This window comes from Salvelinus namaycush, chromosome 39 (assembly GCF_016432855.1).
Source record: "Salvelinus namaycush isolate Seneca chromosome 39, SaNama_1.0, whole genome shotgun sequence".
In the NCBI taxonomy this organism is placed as follows: Eukaryota; Metazoa; Chordata; class Actinopteri; order Salmoniformes; family Salmonidae; genus Salvelinus; species Salvelinus namaycush.
In genome coordinates, this window is record NC_052345.1 from 16416832 (window position 1) to 16436953 (window position 20122).

General features: G+C 45.6%; 1 protein-coding gene across 2 annotated transcripts; it reads left to right on the forward strand.

Annotated features, from left to right (window-relative positions):
- Window positions 1-4365: 4365 nt before the first annotated feature.
- Window positions 4366-19978, forward strand: LOC120033047 (ras GTPase-activating protein nGAP-like). Of its 2 annotated transcripts, XM_038979331.1 has the most exons (18): window positions 4366-5348; window positions 6369-6508; window positions 6746-6824; window positions 8946-9013; window positions 9201-9286; window positions 9375-9507; window positions 9779-9877; window positions 10622-11290; window positions 11406-11550; window positions 11673-11817; window positions 11978-12214; window positions 13753-13954; window positions 17787-17878; window positions 18023-18341; window positions 18534-18644; window positions 18777-18967; window positions 19093-19177; window positions 19317-19978. In XM_038979331.1, exons 1-18 carry the CDS (start codon window positions 4724-4726, stop codon window positions 19431-19433), a joined length of 3543 nt encoding a protein of 1180 aa, XP_038835259.1. In that variant the 5' UTR covers window positions 4366-4723; the 3' UTR covers window positions 19434-19978. The 2 variants fall into 2 exon arrangements, with proteins under 2 accessions (XP_038835259.1, XP_038835260.1); XM_038979332.1 differs by lacking the exons at window positions 4366-5348; window positions 6369-6508; window positions 6746-6824 and adding an exon at window positions 7352-7495 and having other exon boundaries at window positions 9378-9507.
- Window positions 19979-20122: the final 144 nt, after the last annotated feature.

Here is a 20122-nt window from a genome sequence, read left to right on the forward strand (position 1 = left end):
ATCCAGCTTCTGAAAGAGAAATGTTGGAAGTTGAACTTCTTGCATCTAAAGGATGAGACATGCCAGGCCACTGAGGTAAGATATAAGAGCCATCTGCAATGCCAATATTGTTTCTTTGATTAAAATGTCAAGCATCGTTGTCATTTCTGTGTATAATATGGGGTTCGAAGTTGGTCAATATTACATATGAGTTTACTATCAACTTTGGATGTATTTGCTGTGTTGTCTTTGTGAAAAAGCTATAGGATAGTTATGCATCTCTCTGTCCATTTACAGCTCACTGAGCTGTATGGACATTCTGAGGCCTCTTCAAAGGAAACTCTAATTGACGAGAAAAGTCCAAGGACCAAGTGCCCGGCCAGTGTCGCTGGGGCTGCTGACATTGACAACACCAATGAGGAGGCTTCAGAGGAGTCTCCTAATAACGATGTGGTGGATGTTCAGGATGAGCCGCTGGACCTGGTCAGTGTGGAGAAAGAGGCTGCTGGAGATGGAAATGTCCTTAGCAAGGTGGTGAAGCCCAAAGGGTGGCTGAAGGAGGGCTGCCAAGATCAGTTAACCCCCAAAATCTATGATATGATTGCGGAACTACCAAAGGTAAGGAACAAGAAGCCTGTTTCGTAAATGAAAAGTAAAGTGTCTTTGCAAGTTGGGTGTATCAGAGATGTATCAAACTAGAAAATATTACAAATAAGCTGCTATAATCTTTGACTTTGGATGTTTGTGGTATGTTTTGTGAAAAAGGACCGATATCTGTTTTGTTCTTACTCTTTCATTGCTCTGCATTGTCTGCTTAGTCCTATTTCGGATCCACTGAGAGCCTTCCTGAGATGTGTAGCAGAGGTCCTGAGGTGTGCAGTGGAGTGCCTGAGGTTTGTAGCAGAGGTCCTGAGGTGACCAGCAGAGGTCCTGAGGTGACCAGCAGAGGTCCTGAGGTGACCAGCAGAGGTCCTGAGGTGACCAGCAGAGGTCCTGAGGTGACCAGCAGAGGTCCACGGGTCTGCAGTAGAGGTCCAAAGGTGTGCAGTGGAGTGCCTGAGGTGTCAAACGCATTGGAAGAGGTGTCCAGTGACACAAAGACGACAGAGGCTGCTGAAGACCTTCTGGACACTGGAAATGTCCTCAGCAAGGTGGTGAACCCCAAAGAGTGCCTGAAGCAGGACTGGGAAGATGACCAGAGACTTCAATGATATGATTGCAAAACTCCCAAAGGTAAGGAACAAGAAGCCTGTTTCGTGAATGAAAGGTCAAGTGTCTTTGTAAGTGGGGTGTATCAGGGTTGTCTCAAACTGGACAATATTATAAATTAGCTACTATAATCTTTGACTTTGTTTTTCTTACTCTTTCATTACTGCATTGTCTGTTTAGTCCTATTTCGGATCCATTGAGAGCCTTCCTGAGGTGTGCAGCAGAGGTCCTGAGGTGTGCAGCAGAGGTCCTGAGGTGTGCAGCAGAGGTCCTGAGGCGTCAAACGCAGTGGAAGAGGTGTGCAGTGACACAATGAAGATAGAGGCTACTGGAAATCTTCTGAAAACTGGAAATGGCCAAAGCAAAGTGGTGCTCCTATCCACTGAGAGCCATCCTGAGGTGTGCATTAGAGTGCCTGAATTGTTCAGTGGAAGTCCAGAGGTATGCAGAGGAGTGCCTGAAGTGTACAGTGGAGATCCTGAGGTGTGCAGTGAGGTACCTGAGGCGCCAAACGCAGTGGAAGAGGTGTCCAGTGACACAAAGACAGAGGCTGCTGAAGACCTTCAGGACACTGAAAATGTCCTCAGCAAGGTGGTGAACCCCAAAGGGTGTTTGAATGAGGACTGGGAAAATCAGCTGAACCGAGACTTCAATGATATGATTGCAAAACTCCCAAAGGTAAGGAACAAGAAGCCTGTTTCGTGAATGAAAGGTCAAGGGTCTTTCTAAGTGGGCTGCATCAGGGTTGTCTCAAACTGGACAATATTATAAATTAGCTACTATAATCTTTGACTTTGAATGTCTGTGGTATGTTTTGTGAAACAGCTAAAGGACAGATGTGTTGTTCTTACTCTTTCACTGCTCTGCGTTGTCTGTTTAGTCCTATTTTGGATCCAACGAGAGCCTTCCTGAGGTGCGCTGGAGTGCCTGAGGTGTGCAGCGGAGTGCCTGAGGTGTGCAGCGGAGTGCCTGAGGTGTGCAGCGGAGTGCCTGAGGTGTCGAACGCAGTGGAAGAGGTGCGCAGGTGGCAAAAAGAAGCAGAAGAAAAATGGCGTTCTACGATTCCTCCGACGTGTGTGGAAGTTCTTCACACGCACCAACAGCCTCCCCAAAGGAGAGTGACTGAAGCACACACAACTCCGGGCCACACTTTGCCTCGGCGACTGAATTTCTCCACCATCTCCCCCTTTCCTTCCAACTGCCTATTTTTAATAATAAATATAAAGGGGATCTGAACCCCAACAAAAAAACTGTTTTCATGAGTGTTTTTCATATAACTTATGAAGAATGCTTGAAAAAAAAATAAAAAAAATAATTCATTATCCAGACTATTAAGCTGTTTGAGAAGTACTTATTAAGTGCCTATTAATCACAGTATTACTGCATTACACACTAGTAAATATGTACGAAATCATTTGAGACACTTTGTAAGTTTGCGGTTGAATGGCTCTACTGCGGGCTATTTTCCTCATCAAAACCAAATCAAAACTTTATTTACACAGCACGTTTCTTACAGATGATGCATTTCAAAGTGCTTAGAAAATAAAATAATAAAAGGTTAGAAATATATCAAATGAGACACATTAAAATAGTAAAATGATAACAGTGGACATGAGACTAATGCATTAAAATACATTCAAATAAATAAGATATACACAATGGGATAAAAATAGATAGGACTAAGCAAAAGCACGGCTAAAAAGTAGCTCTTCTAAATGTCTACAGTTTCTGAGGCCATCAGATTCTCCGGCAGGCTGTTCCAAAGGCCAGGACCATAGTGGCTGAAGGCAGCCTCACCAAACGTTTTGGTTCTCACCTTTGGAACAACTAAAAGACCCATGTCAGAGGATCTGAGGTACCGACCAGGCACATACAGTATCTTAAAAGCATGTTAGACATGTATTCAGGTGCAGGGCCACATAGTGTGTTTAAAATCAATTATAAAACCTACAGGCAACCAATGCAGGGACTTTAAAATAAGTGTTACAGTATGTTCAATTCTATCTCCTGACGACAGTTCAGTTATATTGGTGTAATAGTGCCCTCCAGTGTTTCTGAGTAAAGGTTTAGATAAATGATGGTTGTAGTGGTGGGACTTTGACAAAGCTATTGGAAGTTGTTATGTATGTCTTCTAAGTCAGTTTTAGGTTGCATAAGGAGACAGTTCAAAGAGAATCCACAACTCAAAGGAGAATACTTTGAAAATGGTTCTCTGATCTGGCACTGATCAGAGAGAACTGTAATGTGGAACCCTGTTTTCACCTCTCCAATGGTGTTGGATCAGAATTCTTGGCTGCCTGTCCAATTCAAACTCACAGTCATAATCTCATGAAACACACACTGACCAGTGTGTGAGATTGAAATATTTAACAGGTGCATGTGTCACAACTGTGCAGCATCAACACAGGAAGTGGTTTAGAGTCTATCGAACCTGTTTGGCTGGCAGGAAGTGCTGCTGGTTTAGACGGGAAACTGAGCCCAACAGCCGCTGAACACAAACAACCACATGTATCTGTGTCAGACGACCCACAGATGGTGATGATGTTCTATTAAATATCATTCAATAAATATTCTACATCTTGTTGTCCTTGATGTATGAACTTCAGGGTTGATCCGAATAGTTGATAGAACTGGTGAATGGGACAGGCCCCAAGACAGAGTTGTGAAATGGATGTCTCAGCTTCCCATTATTATGATAGCATCAGATCATATGTCTCAATCAATGTTTTACATTTTTAAAAAAAGAGGAAGGTGTGAAGAAATAAGAGCCGTCTGTGTAAAGGAAGGTACAGATGCAAACAATTCATATCTAGGCTAAATGAACAAATCAGAACCAAGCACGTATTTACATTTCATATACAAAGAAAGAGTAGGCAAGTGGGTAGAACATTTGAAGACGTCCCCTGTTCCTTTCTGGCACTTTCAAAATGATTGAGTGAACTGACACACTTCCTGTGAGGTGGAGGAAACTTCAGACTTAACAACAGTTTTAGTTACCTAAACCATACACGTGAAGAGGTCCTGAGGATTTTATGAGGAGATTTCTTCCATGCAGCGGAGGAATTTAACAATACTCTGTTCAGGACAAGGGCCAGCAAGGCATTAAGAACATTACAGAGGGTGTGGGAGGATTTGAGGGAAAGTAAAAAGAGAACTCTTGGATAGGATGTCAAGGGGAAGAAGGGGAGAGGTGAGAGAGCAGAGAGACCAGTCAGAATACTAAAATACATGAAAAAAAACAGAGTTAGTGACACTGTGAAAGGAAGCAACCGTTGAGTGTGGGAGGTTGAGGGCGTGAAGACTCACAGCAAAGGAACTACGCACGAAGCAGTCAGACTGATGTTGCCGGATGACATTTTGGAACACAGAAATCAAAAAAAGAATCAAGAAAGAAAAACAAGTAATGTCCAGATTATCAGTCATCCTACGTGATTACATTTTGAGGGGACCTTAAGTAGGGAGGTAAAGACGATTTATTCCATTCTTGAAAACATTGAGAGGAGCAAGCTAAAAAAAGATACTCACAAAAACCAAGATGAAAATGGGCACAAACCAGGACGCTGAATCTGAGCCAGAAGCTAAACCGATTGCAGAGGAGACGGGCCCCACAGAGGAGGAGAAGGAGACACCTGCTGAGCATCCTCATGACGCCCCTCCTCCTGAGGACGTCGACCCTCTCAACACCTACAAGTGGCACACTGGAGCCAAGGCAGCAACCCTTGACGGGACGAGAGGAGAGGGTGGAGCCACAGCATCAACAACAATAGAGAAGATGGAGAAGACTTCCACCACCAAATGGAGTAATAAGATGCAGAACTGGCGGAAAGCCCTGAGCGAGGATCCCGGAGAAAGAGCCTCAACCGTTGGACGAGGAGGGGAGACCCCCAGGCTGGAGAAGAACCCTACATCCAGGAAGAACCCCTTCAGAAGGGCCCAGTCTGAGCCTCCAGGGTTGCTGTTCACTACCCAGTCTCCCTCCTCTTCAGCCCAGGCAACATCGGGACCAGGGGCAAGCGTAGAGGCACCGGAACCATCCCCCACGGACACGCCACAGAAAGGGGGTGGAGGGGCACTGTTCAGGAAGTACATACGCACCGTCTCGCAGAAGCTCAAGAGGCCCCGGCTGCTGAGCAGAAACAGCACCCCGACCCTTCTACAAGGTGAAGGCACAGAATGCACACCATAAGCGGATTGCCTTGTTATCTGAATACACACCTAGCGCCACACATGACAATACCATGCTCTGTCTTCTGGTTTTTGAGACGTCCTACATCGCTGTATGTCAACCATTTTGAGTAGTTTTAAATTCTAGGTTTGAATTTGTATAGTTTAGTTAGTCTCTCGATTTTAGTCTAGTTTAGATTTTCCGTAATTTTCCTTCAGTGAAATGCTGACATCTGGTGTTGTATACATGGCATTTAGTGTGTGTCTAAGAACCCACGATGAAGGTAGACATGGTTAGTAAGCATTTTACACTTTAAAGAAGCAAGTTTGCATAAAACCAAAAGCATTATACTCAACCATACAGTCAGAGACCATTTTGAGTGGACTTTTCAGTCAGTCTATTCAAGTTGGAGACTAGAAAAAACCTGAAGATACAGATATGGATAAAAAAAACGTACAGAATGTGATATGATTTAGGAGAAGTTAATACAGCCATACTTAGATTAGAAAACAAACTGACACAGGATGTGTGAGAGTTGTGGTTCGTCACAGATGGGGAGCGAGGAGGGGCGGGGAGAAGATAGAATCAAAACAACAACTACAAATGGGAGTGGCCATGTGCACTGTGTCCGATAACGACATCATGCCATAATTACTCCGAATGAAAAACATCCAAGGGCCAGCGTGTGCACTCAATTACCCCCCCCCCACCCCCCCAGAATGACTATTGCTGGTTCCCTTAGACTATACTGTAATTAGGAAAACTCAATGTCAGACACGAAGATAGAGTATTGTTAAAATAACTGTGTCCAATCACAGAGGCATGACTAGGGTCATCAAAATGAGTCAAATTAGTGGCATCTATTGTAGACCATGTCATGCAACTGTAGTTAGTTGTGTCACACAGACAGTTCAAATAAAAAGGCCAGGATTTCAAGTGACTATTGGAGTGATTTGGTCCATCCCATTCTGTGCTGATCTAGTGTGCTGTTGTCATGGTGTGTGTGTGTGTACAGATGCGGGTGGGAGCGGGCTTGCAGCTGCGTCCCTAGAGCTAGCCAGGCTGTCATGGGCCCCTCCCCAGGACGTCCCCGTTTGGGACATCAACAACTGTGTCCTGGAGGACGGACAGATCCTCATCACCCCGGAGGAAGAGGTACACGACACAGACCAACAACAACACTGAAAATTACACCAACAACACTTAGGAATGCACTTCCATTAAACAACATGGAGTCAACACAACCTTAAAGCGTCACATTTAACAGTTAGTACTATTACTGGGAGCACTGCACTCTCAATGGAAACTCACACTTGACTGTATGAAGTTGATAGTCATGGTTTCTCTCTAGGTTATTATGTGAGTGTGCATCTCTTCTACTCCCTCTCTCAGCCAGTGATGTGGACCCGGAACCGAGTCAGCAGCTGCCTGTCAAACCTCAGCATGCAGAACCTGGCAGATGTCAACATGGGTCAGTACTCCAATACTGCCTCATGGTTTTAGACAGTAGGAGTGTCTAATAGGGTTCCCGGAACTGTGATCAATACCTTGATTTCTCTAATAGCTTTCCCAACGTCAACATCAGAGACGCAAAGGAGAGACAACAGTGAAGTCCATTTTCTCATCAAAATGGTTGATCCTCAGAAATACAGACAGCGCAAGACTGAGTCAGGGCTGTCTTTGCAAGGACAACATCCATTCGGCAGCATCACAACCACTAGAGAGTCTAGCAGAGTAACGGTAGAGCAGGCACAGAGGAAATAGCTGACGTGATTATGCTTGCGAGTGGCTTTCAAATTGTTTCCTCAAAATTTTGGGGGAGATACCATCGCATCCGTGTGTGTTCCAGAAGACCAGTCAGGGCTGGTTGAGAAGAAGCAGTGTCTGTAGCGTGGCTTCTCTCGTTCATGTTACTTTTATTAGTATTAGCTTGTGGACTTAGTCTGGCTATATAATATTAGACACTGATTAGTTCTATGTGATGCCTACATTGGCGAGGCCCATTTGGTGAAGAGAGGAGAACCATGAGAGGTGAAACAGTGTTCACTCTTAAGTGTGATTAGGAGAAGCGGGTTCGACAGATCTCTCACCCTCTCTCAATGATGGGATTTAGACGCTGGATTGCATGTGGAGGCACATTGGGTAAGCAAAGGATTAGATAGAAGTTCATTTGTACGGTCACAATTGCTATTGATTCAGACAAATATTGCACTTGACTATGTCTATGAAAGGAGAATATCAACAAAGGTGTCACGTTCCTGACCTGTTTTCTGTTAATTTTGTATGTGTTTAGTTGGTCAGGGCGTGAGTTGGGGTGGGCATTCTATGTTTTGTGTTTGTATGTTTAGGTCAGGTGTAATTAGCCTTATATGGTTCTCAATCAGGGACAGGTGTTTGACGTTTCCTCTGATTTAGAACCATATAAAGGTAGGCTGTTCACACTGTTTGTTTGTGGGTGATTGTCTTCTGTGTCTGTGTATGTTGCACCACACGGGACTGTTTCGGTTTGTTCGTTTGATGTAGTCCGTTCCTGTTCGTGAGTTCTTCGTGTATTTATGTAAGTTCCATGTTCAGGTCTGTCTACGTCGTTTTCTTATTTTGTAGTTTGTTGAAGTGTTTTCGGTTTTCGTCTGTACTTTAATAAACTTCATTATGTCCAAATATCACGCTGCACTTTGGTCCAATCCCTACTCCTCCTCTTCGTCTGAAGAGGAGGAGGACACCCGTTACAAAAGGGGAATTTTTAACGAATGCTCTGAAGAAAAGTGATGTACTGTATGATGGCTTTAGTTACTGCCATAGGTAAATGTATTCTTTAAGCCCAAAAGAGTGTCTCAATGGTTGTTTAATTGACGCGGAGTGACATCACGGCTGATTATCTGCTCTGCAGTGGTACTCAGGGTTTTGGTAGTCTCTAAACCAAGTTCATCAATGTCTGAAATGAAGGCTGCACTTGCAAGGTTCCTGCCCTGTCTCGGCCACTAGATAAAAGCAATATCCGGCGTGACTGCCAGAACAGTTATCAATGGTTGACTCATTCTGACACTGAGCCTAGTCATCCCTCAACCATCTTACGTTAGACATGTCTTACTGTTGGAGAGACTTAAGCTAAAGTGGTTATCAATAGGATTTCAAAGACGGTGTATTGACGTTCAGTTATACAGTACATGTACTGTTCTAGATTAGTTATTCAAACTCAGTCGGAATAATCTTCAGCCCTGCAGCATCATCTATTTGAGCAGTTATTTGTTCGGTCTTCAGAGGAAATGCAGAGAGGGGGGAAATTACTACACTTCCCCTGGTGGTTTCAGAGGACTGCAATTTAGTTCGGGGAGATTAGATCAACCACTGGTTGTCTCTCCACAATGGTTTCCAAATGAACAGGAAAATGTACACGCGTACGTACGTAAGACGTGAGTGATATGTAACAAGATCTACAGTAGGAAGCAACAATAACAGAGACTACCCACAATGCCCACTTCCCGCCCGAGACGCTCTGATAAAAGGTTGCCATTTAGGGGAGGGATCATGTCAAGCCAAAACTGTGTTTACATATTTACATGCTAACTCTGTGTATCTCCTGGACCTGCAGAATGCAGCCCCGACCACATGGCCCCCACTGGAGGCCCCAGACCGAAGGGCCAAGATGGAGGAGTGAGGGTGAGCACTGCATACTCCACAGATAAAACACTGTTATTACATGATTCATGACAGCTCTGGATTTCCTGACAATTCTGTATGACTTAGGGCCTGCTAATCAGTATGCCCCTGGGGATGAATTGAACTTCATCTAGCCATCTCTCCCTCCCCCCTCTTTAATTGTCTTCTTCCTGCCCTCTGTCTCAAGGGGCTGATCAAGCGGCGTTTCTATGGTGGAGCCATGCGAAAGAGCAATACCCAGTTAAACACCATTGGGTTGAACAAGGGGAGCAGGTATGCGGTCAGTCTCATAGTGCTCTTGGTGTGTAAGGCAGGCTGTTCCTCCTTGACTCCTCTCGTCTCCTCCTCCCTGTCTGTTCAGCAGGCTCTATGGCTCACGGGAGTCTGTGTCCATCCCAGTCAGCGCTGCAGGAAACCTGGATCTGAGCGCAGATACCAGTACGGTCATCAGGCCTGTACATAGCTCCATCTTGGGGGAGAAGTACTGCTTTGAGGTAGAGCTGACCTATGACCTGTAACACCTGCATTGCTTGCTGTTTGGGGTTTTAGGCTGGGTTTAGGTACAGCATTTTGTGACATCAGCTGATGTAAGAAGGGCTTTATGAGTAAATTTGATTGAAATTTGATTGAACTTCTATACTCGTCCCATGTCTTAAAGTGATTTGACCAGGTTCATGTTAAATACTGCCCAATAACATCTTTGCTTCACTCTGTCCTGTCATGTATTGACTGCTGGCATTTCCCACCTTCATATTGACGTCCTAGGTGATAAACTCAGAGAACAACCACTGTTTTGGGTGCACCTCAGCTGCTGAGCGAGACCGCTGGATAGAGGACCTGAGACGGGCTGCTCAGCCAAATAAGGTAAAGAAACTATTTCAAAATATTCATCTTCAATACCAATTAAAGGAGAAGTTTGATTTGGTTGTAAAAAATATTTTATTTATTTATGTAAATGGCATGTTATAGAAGGGTCCAGACACCTTTGTTATTGCACTTGTTTTTGAGAAACTTATCCCAAACAGCAAATAATTTCCTCATCCTTGTTATATATTATGGGGGCCCGAAAAAACAAACAAAGGCTCCAAAAACACCCAAATACGTCCTTTTAGAAACAGCAAATATCTCAGGGTAGTGATGCAGGTCTTTAAATGTTGTACACATGAAATTGTCATTCCAAAGTTGATCCGCAATGTTATATTCCCTTTTGTGGGACTCAAGTGGTTTCGCCTATCCAGCTGTTCCATTCTTCATGTACGCTGATTCTACAGGTAACTGCCAACATAAATTGTCTTAATAGGGCGTTGGGCCACCACGAGCCGCCAGAACAGCTTCAATGCGCCTTGGCATAGATTCTGCAAGTGTCTGGAACATGCTTTCAATATACAGTACTTTGAATCCCTCATAAGTGTTTATATTTTATTTTGGCAGTTACTTATAGAATGGAGAGGAACCACTGGAGTCACAAAATGGAATATTACAAAAGAAATTGATATTTTTGTACAAAAGAAAACGTATCCTTTAATGTATGCCACATTGCCATGATATCCTAGGAATCCATATTGTATACTCACTGATTGATGTTCTAACATGTTCTGTCTCCGTTAGGACAACTGTGAGCGGACAGAGAACTCCCTCAGTCTGTGGGTGAACGAGGCCAAGGACTTGCTCCCCAAGAGGCGATACTACTGCGAGCTGCACCTGGATGGCACCCTGTTCGCCCGCACCAGTAGCCGAGCCGTGGGCAAGTCTTCCCATCACTCCAGCTTGGTTGGTGATGGATCCTCTGGTGGGGTGCTCGGGGGCAGCGGCGGGGTGGTCGGAGGCTGCCAGCTGTTCTGGGGAGAGTTTTTTGAGCTGGACAACTTGCCGTCGGTCTCCCAGATCACCCTGCACCTCTTCCGCGACGAGGAACCCAAGAAGAAGCGTCACTCCCGGGATGAGTCCACCCTGCATCCCCTTGGCAGTGTGGCCCTATCCCTGGCCGACATCCGTGGAAGGGCCTTCCAGGAGAAGTGGCACCCGATTATTCCCTACAAGGCGTCTGGTGCCGGAGGGACGAAGGAGCAACTGGGGCCCCAAGCGTCGCTCCGTGTCAAGGCGCGCTTTCAGAACCTGCAGGTGCTGCCCATCGAGAGGTATAAGGAGTTTGCAGAGTTTGTGACAGTGGATTATGTGGGCATGTGCAGGAACCTGGAGCCACTGCTGTCAGTCAGGAAGAAGGAGGAACTAGCCGGGGCACTGGTCCACGTCTTGCAAAGCATTGGCAAGGCCAAGGTAAGAAAACAAAGGGGTGACCGCTGCTTCATGATAAGCATTTAAAGTAGACCTTTACAATAGTCAGCTAGTCATAACTTGCTAAAAGCGCTTATTCTGTGTGTTTATGTTCCAGGAGTTCCTTATCGAGTTGGGTAGTGCAGAGGTGGAACGCCTTGGGGAGAAAGAGGCATTGATCTTCAGGGAGAACACGCTGGCCACCAAGGCCATTGATGAGTACATGAAGCTGGTGGGCCAGAAGTACCTCATCGACACCCTGGGTAAGGAATATCTGTGGAAATACAATTTTTCGCCCTGGGTAACAGTGGATCTGTTTTAACACTTTTTTAGACCTTCCTCTTAGAAACTGTTATGGAACACTGTGCCATTGCTCTTCTTACAGGGGAATTCATCACTCGACTGTATGCCTCAGTAGAGAGCTGTGAAGTAGACCCTCTCAAATGCCCTGCCTCTGAGCTGTCAAACAACCAGCGGCACCTGAAGGAGAGCTGTGAGGAGGCAGTGCAGAAAATCACTGAGATGCACGGGTGAGGGACAAAGAGACCTGATGGGAAACAATATATAAAGATAGAAAATGGGGAGAGCAGTCTTAGCCAGAAGAATGCTATCAAATGAATGCTGATTCATATTCACTCACAGGAAATACTAGGCTGCAATTGACCGCTCTCGCCACCGTTTACCTCACAGGTCTTTCCCTGAAGAGCTGAACAGGATCTTCTCCAGCTGGGTGGAGCTGTGCGAGAAGCAGGGACGACCTGAAATTGGCCAGCGACTCATCTCTGCCTCGCTATTCCTCCGTTTTCTGTGTCCCGCCATCCTCAGCCCCTCCCTGTTTGGTCTGACACAGCCCTATCCAGAGCCGGCCACCCTGCGCACCCTCACCTTCACAGCCAAGGTCATCCAGAACCTAGCCAACTTCACCCTGTGAGTTAATTCTTCAAACTATATGTTCCAAGTCAAGAATTTTTTACATTTTTTTATTTCACCTTTATTTAACCAGGTAGGCCAGTTGAGAACAAGTTCTCATTTACAACTGCGACCTGGCCAAGATAAAGCAAAGCACTGCGACAGAAACAACAACACAGAGACACACACACATGCAAATGGCATGAGGTGGTAAGGCAATAAATAGGCCACAGTAGCAAAGTAATTACAATTTCGCAGATTAACACTGGAGTGATAGATGAGCAGATGAAGATGAGCAGATGATGGTGTGTAAGTAGTGATACTAGTGTGCAAAAGCGCAGAAAAGTAAATAAAAACAATATGGGGATGAGGTAGGTAGATTGGGTGGGCTATTTACAGATGGACTATGTACAGCTGCAGCGATCGGTTAGCTGCTCAGATAGCTGATGTTTAAAGTTAGTGAGGGAAATGTAAGTCTCCAGCTTCAGCGAATTTTGCAATTTGTTTAAGTCACTGGCAGCAGAAAACTGGAAGAAAAGGCGGCCAAAGGAGGTGTTGGCTTTGGGAATGACCAGTGAGATATACCTGCTGGAGCACGTACAAACGGGTGGGTGTTGTTATCGTGACCAGTGAGCTGAGATAAGGCGGAGCTTTATCTAGCATAGACTTATAGATGACCTGGAGCCAGTGGGTCTGGCGACGAATATGTAGCGAGGGCCAGCCGACTAGAGCATACAGGTCGCAGTGGTGGGTGGTATAAGGCGCTTTGGTAACAAAACGGATGGCACTGTGATAGACTACATCCAATTTGCTGAGTAGAGTCTTGGAAGCTATTTTGTAGATGACATCGCCGAAGTCAAGGATCAGCAGGATAGTCAGTTTTACTAGGGTAAGTTTGGCGGCGTGAGTGAAGGAGGCTTTGTTGCGAAATAGAAAGCCGATTCTAGATTTGATTTTGGATTGGAGATGTTTGATATTAGTCTGGAAGGAGAGTTTACAGTCTAGCCAGACACCAAGGTATTTGTAGTTGTCCACGTATTCTAGGTCAGAACCGTCCAGAGTAGTGATGCTAGTCGGGCGGATGGATGTGGGCAGCGAACGGTTGGAAAGCATGCATTTGGTTTTGCTAGCGTTTAAGAGCAGTTGGAGGCCACAGAAGGAGTGTTGTATGGCATTGAAGCTCGTTTGGAGGTTAGTTAACACAGTGTCCAAAGAAGGGCCAGATGTATACAGAATGGTGTCGTCTGCGTAGAGGTGGATCAGGGAATCACTCACAGCAAGAGCGACATCGTTGATATATACAGAGAAAAGAGTCGGTCCGAGAATTGAACCCTGTGGTACACCCATAGAGACTGCCAGAGGTCCGGACAACAGGCCCTCCAATTTTCCACACTGAACTCTGTCTGCGAAGTAGTTGGTGAACCAGACGAGGCAGTCATTTGAGAAACCAAGGCTATTGAGTCTGCTGATAAGAATAAACATCTTCTCTCCATATTCCCAAACCAGGCGTTCCCTCCTCCAACACTAACCCATTCCCCATCCTCTTCCATTAACAGGTTTGGGGAGAAGGAGGGGTACATGCTGTTCATGAATGACTTCCTACAGCAGCACTGGGAGAGGATGAGGTGCTTCCTTCAGACAGTGTCCAGCCCAGACATAGAGATCCCAATGACATCCTTCGATGGCTATGTTGACTTGCCTCTGCGTCTGGCTGTCCTACACAGCCTGCTGGTCGACATAATTTCCCCAATGAAGCAGGTAGGCATAAATCAACTGAATCAAAGGCAAGGGTTATGCTATGACATTCTTGTACTCCTGCTACCAGTCACTTTTCAGCCCTGTTTACATGTATATCCGCCTATCACGCCTACACTGACACTCTTGTTGTAGCGAAGACGCAGGGAGTTAGGAAACAAGTGCAGTGTGAGCTTAATGATAACAAAACATGGAACAAGAAGCATCTAACAAGGAAATAGAAACAATACTACCTGATGACTGACAGAAAGAGTGCTAGATTAAAAAAAAAAAAAAGTCCAGGTGTGACTGACAATGCTGGCCAGGGGGACGGCCCCAAGGGCGAGGAGTGGGCTCGTCCAGAAGGTGAGACTGTACTCCGCAGAGGTCTGGGCACCTTGCAGGAGTTGGAGTAGTTGCCCTCCGGTGGATGGTCGAAGACCGCCCTGAACAGAGCCATGAACCCCTCGTAGGAACCCAGCTCCTCCTCTCCTCTCTCCCAGACGGCCACAGCCCACTCCAACGCCCGCCCAATCAGCACAGAAATGACCGTGAAAACCTTGGACCTCTCAGTGGTGGGGGCTCCCGTCTGATGAGCGGAATAGAGGGAGCACTGGAGTAGGAAGTCATGGCATTTGGATGCATCCCATCTTATTTGTCCAGGAGGGACAGTTGCGCATCGCTGACCTGGGCACACTGCTGGGTAGGCTGGGAGACTGGCTTGCCGGGATGAATCATGGTAGAAGGCCCTCCGTTATTTGAAAGTGAATCCTCTCGGGTGGTGTTGAGGTGGTGGAGGACTCGGAGGACCTCATCCATAGTTGCACCCAGTTGTGCCAGCTGATCGTGGTGTTGACGGAGTACAAAACAAGAGAAGAGAAGCGTCTAACAAGGAAACATAAACAATACTATTTGATGACTGACATAAACAGAGTGCTAGATAAATGGTAAGTAATCAAGGTAGTAATGAAGGGGCGCAGGTGTGCGTAATGATGGGCAGCCAGGACCGGTAGTTAGTAAACCAGCGATGTCGAGCACGGAACGGGGGAGAGGGAGTAGACCTGACACTTGCGTGCACACACACACACGCACGCACACCCACCCACCTCCACTTATGCTGCTGCCACTGTTTACTATTATTATTTATCCTGCTACCAGTCACTTCTCATAATCCCTGCCTATATGTACATATATACCTCAAATACTCCAGTATCACTGCACATTGTAAAATCTCTTATTTTTATTAGTTGTACTATAGTTTCTACCAGCATGCATGTGTTTCACCAGAGGAAGAAAAAAAAATACTCGAGACCACCTTTACTCCACACACATAGAGGCGTACAAAGCTCTCCCTCACCCTCAATTTGGCAAATCTGACAATAATTATATCCTCCTGATTCCTGCTTAAAAGCAAAAACTCAAGCAGAAAGTATCAGTGACTCACTCAATACAGAAGTGGTCAGATGATGCGGATGCTAAGCTACAGGACTGTTTTGCAAGCACAGATTGGAATATGTTTTGGGATTCATCCGATGGCATTGAGGAGTACACCACATCAGTCACTGGCTGACGGTTGTCGGATATGGCAGGGCTTGCAAACTACAAAGGGAAACCCAGCCGCGAGCTGCCCAGTGACGCGAGCCTACCAGACAAGCTAAATGTCTTCTGTGCTCACTTCAAGACTAGCAACACTGACCATGTTCCAGACGACTGTGTGATCACCTTCTCCGTAGCCAATGTCGTTAAGACCTTAAAACAGGTCAACATTCACAAGGCCGCAGGGCCAGACGGATTACAAGAATGCCTTTTCAGAGCATGCGCTGACAAACTGGCAAGTGTTTTCACTGACATTTTCAACCTCTCCCTGACCAAGTCTGTAATATATACATGTTTCAAGCAGACCACCATAGTCCCTGTTCCCAAGAACGCCAAGGTAACCTGCCTAAATAACTACCGCTCCGTAGTACTCACGTCTGTAGCTATGAAGTGTTTTAAAAGGCTGGACATGGCTCACATCAACACCATCATCCCAGAAACTCTAGACCCACTACAATTCGCATACTGCCCCAACAGATCCACAGATGACACAATCTCTATTGCACTCCACACTGCCACCTGGACAAAAGGAACACCTATTTAAGAATGGTGTTCATTGACTACAGCTCAGCGTTCAACACCATAGTGCCCTCAAAGGTCATGATTAAGCTAAGGACCCTGGGACTAAACACATCCCTCTGTAACTGGATCCTGGACTTCCTGACAGGTGGCCTGTCAGGAAGGGTAGGCAACAACAACACATCTGCCACGCTGATCCTCAACACGCGAGCCCCTCAGGAGTGGGTGTTTAGTCCCCTCATGTACTCCCTGTTAACCCACGAAAGCATGGGCACACACACACACACACACACCATCATTAAGATTGCCGACAAGACAACAGTGGTAGGCCTGATCTCCGAAAATGATGAGACAGCCTATAGGGAGGAGGTTAGAGACCTGGCTGTGTGTTGCCAGGACAACAACCTTTCCCTCAACGTGATCAAGACAAAGGAGCTGATCGTGGACTACAGGAAAAGGAGGGCCAAGAACAACCCCATTCACACCCATGGGGCTGTAGTGAAGCAGTTTGTGAGCTATCATGGTCCAAGCACACCAAGACAGTCGTGAAGAGGGCACGACAAAGCCTATTCCCCCTCAGGAGACTGAAAAGATTTGGCATGGGTCCTCAGATCCTCAAAAAGTTCTACAGCTGCACCATTGAGAGCATCCTGACTGGTTGCATCACCGCTTGGTATGGCAACTGATCGGCATTTGACAGCAAGACGCTACATAGGGTAGAGTGTACAGCCCAGTGCATCACTGGGGCCAAGCTTCCTGCCATCCAGGACCTCTATACCATGCGGTGTCAGAGGAAGGCCCTAAAAATTGTCAAAGACTCCAGCCACCCAAGTCATAGACTGTTCTCTCTGCTACTGCAAGGCAAATCTAGGTCTAAAAGGCTCCTTAACAGCTTCTACCCCCAAGCCATAAGACTGCTAAACAGTTAATCAAATAGCTACTCTGACTATTTGCATTGACCCCCTTTTTTACGCTGCTGCTACGCGCAGTTTATTATCTATGCATTGTCACTTTACCCCTACTTACATGTACATTACCTCAACCTGTACACACGCACATTGACTCTGTACCGGTACCCCCCTGGATAAAGCCTCGTTATTGTTATTTTATTGTGTTACTTTTTCTTTTTATTATTTTTGTAGCAAATATTTCCTTCCTTACTTAAAAGCTATTGTTGGTTAAGGGCTTGTAAGTAAGCATTTCACGGTAAGGTCTACTGTAATGGTCAATGTGTAGCTGGTGCAGAGGAGTCAGGCGCAGGACACCAAAGATGAGTAAATTAAAGTAACTTTACTCAAAGTCATCAAAATACAAGAGAATAGCAAGCCCACAATACGGTCCACGATACAACAAACACTCACTCACAACCAAACATGGGGAACAGAGGGTTAATAAACATGTAATTGGGTGAGTGAAACCAGGTGTGTAAGACATAGACAAAACAAATGGAAAATGAAAAGTGGATCGGCGGTGGCTAGAAGGACGGTGACGTCGACCGCCGAACGCCGCCCGAACAAGCAGAGGGACCGACTTCGGCGGAAGTCGTGACATCTACACCTGTTGTATTTGACAAATACAGTTTGATTTAATATTGAATACTGCCGTGTTGGGTAGTGCTTGCAAAATAAGCATTTCGCTGTATGTGACAAATGTGACAAATAAAACTTGAAACGAAGCTGAAACCTCCCATGGTAAGGTTTAGTGGTAGCTAACATGCTGTTCGTTCATATTTCTTCCTCAGGACACTATAGACAAATTGCACCCTCTGCCTTCAATCCTGAACCAGATTACAGAATCTCTGGGCCCAGATGCTCTACGGATTACTGTTAGCAGGTGAGGTTGGCGAGTGCACTTCTGCATGTGCACCCTATGTGTATTGCACATAAGCATTTTTGTAGACCTACTTGTGTGCGTACATAGTTTCACAATCTTTTTATCGTCTCGCTTTATTGTCGTGATTTTTCTTTTTCACAACAGCAACATTGGTCATTCCAAGCCGACCTACGTGCCCCCTAAAGACGTGGGCAAGTACAGCCCTCTGCACAACTCCATGCAGCAGCTGCCTATGGATGCGAAGGGCGGCCAGCGGAAAGAAAGCTTTCAAGGGGTCAAGCGAGACAGGATGAATGCCAGAGAGAGGAAGCCAGTATCCAGGACCCAGAGTGCTCCGCACAGACGGCAGATGGACCCTAAACAGCAACTGAGGAGACAGAGCAGCACTGAAAATCTGCCGCTGGAGGACCAAGAGGCAGAGCAGGAAGCCAACCCTCCACTTGATATCTCATCACCACAGAACGTGAGTTTGGAAATCTTGGTCATGTGGTTTCAATTGTCAACATTCAAACATTCTATTTTATGTTGACATTCTCCTCATGAAGTACATGGTTCATAGTCATAACCTTGCATTGCCATGTGGTTGTTCTGTTGAGAGTCGATGGGTGGGAGGAGTGATTGAATCTCATGAAAGCATCCCCTCTTCTTGTGTCAGAGCGTCGGTGTAAAGGCTCCTCCTGCTCCAGTGCCTTGGATCAAAGTGTCCCAGAGCAAAGAGACATACGAGAGGAAGGTAGAGAATGAAGATATCAACCTACTGGACAGGGTGGGTTCACCTTCATATTATTTATCATCCAGTAATGCTGCTCCTTTCGCATTGATTACTTCAGCTCATCAAAGAAATACTGCAATGATGAAATTGCTTGATCGCCATGATGTCAATTTGTGTTCTAACCAGCATGCACAGGAGCTGTCGGAGCTCCGCCTGGGGGTGGAGCAGGTGACAGAGCGTGAGTTGGAGATGGCCAAGCGGCTGGAGGACTTCATTGTCCAAAGTCAAGATCAGAATGCAGTCTTGTTGGCTGAGGTTAACGAACTGCGGAATCTTCTGGCTGTCCGTGAGGAACAGCTCGCCAGCGCCACTTTCAGGTGAGACAGCGGAGTAGGAGATACAGATCGAAATGTCATCAAATGACATTCACAACCTTTCAAATGAATGAGAGTTTATTTGGTTTGAAGATGAACTAAAATGCAATTGTTAATCGGCGTCATAGGCTGGGGGTTATCGAGGAGGAGAGGGAGGAGGATGAGAGGAAGCTGAACGTCGCCGTGGCAGCAGCTGAGCGAATGAACGTACTGGTAAGACTGGAGATATCTACCACAATCATTAAGATTAAGATGAGTCGTGACGAGTGTTTAGGCTACATATTCATTTTTATTTCTCTTACCTGGTAACATGACTTGAAAAACAAAACTAAATGTAGCCGTGTGTTCTCAGGAGGAGCAGTTTGCAGACCTGCTGAAGGACAGGCACCAGCTCAGTGGAGACTACACCGGTGACCAGAGCAACACACAGTACCCTGGGATCGGGGCCAATCATGTCAACAGCATCTGAAGTCAGGCTGGCAGCACAGAGTTGTAATATAGACATATACTTAGCTTAGCTTAGCTTTCACGTTCTTCCAAATACAAAACCTTCCAGAATTATGTTGTTTTGCCTGAAGGGTGGCTTACTTTCAGAAATTCGGATACTGTATGATGCTTTTCTCATGAGAAAACTGAGTAAATGTATGCATGAATCTTAACTTGTGTCCAATTGGGGGGGAAAAAACAGAAATGAACTAAAAAGTCACAGGTATGCTAAACCTGTCTAACATTGCACTTACTGTGTACACTGTACTTGAAATATTTGTGGAACATTCGTTGATTTGACAGGAACAGACTGATCTAATTTGAGTGTAGAAACCTAAACATCAATAATAGCCTATGGCAAGAACAATTTCCCTCTGCAGTTTAACAAAATGAATGTAAGGATACCCACACCTTGATATGTAATTAAATACATCGTTGTCCTCTTTTGATTCGCCACTTCTTAGAATGTTGTCCATTTTCCATCCATTTTGAATGCAGATTTACAATTTCTGTGAACTTAATTAAAAACTCGAATAAACAATGTACGGTTCAGTGTTTGTGTGAACTTGTGTTGTGTGTGTGCCTATGTGGTCTACTTGGTAAGAATGGCTAAATTACTATTGCTAAATAACAAAGTAAACTGATGAGAATGTCCATGTAAGGAGTCAGAGA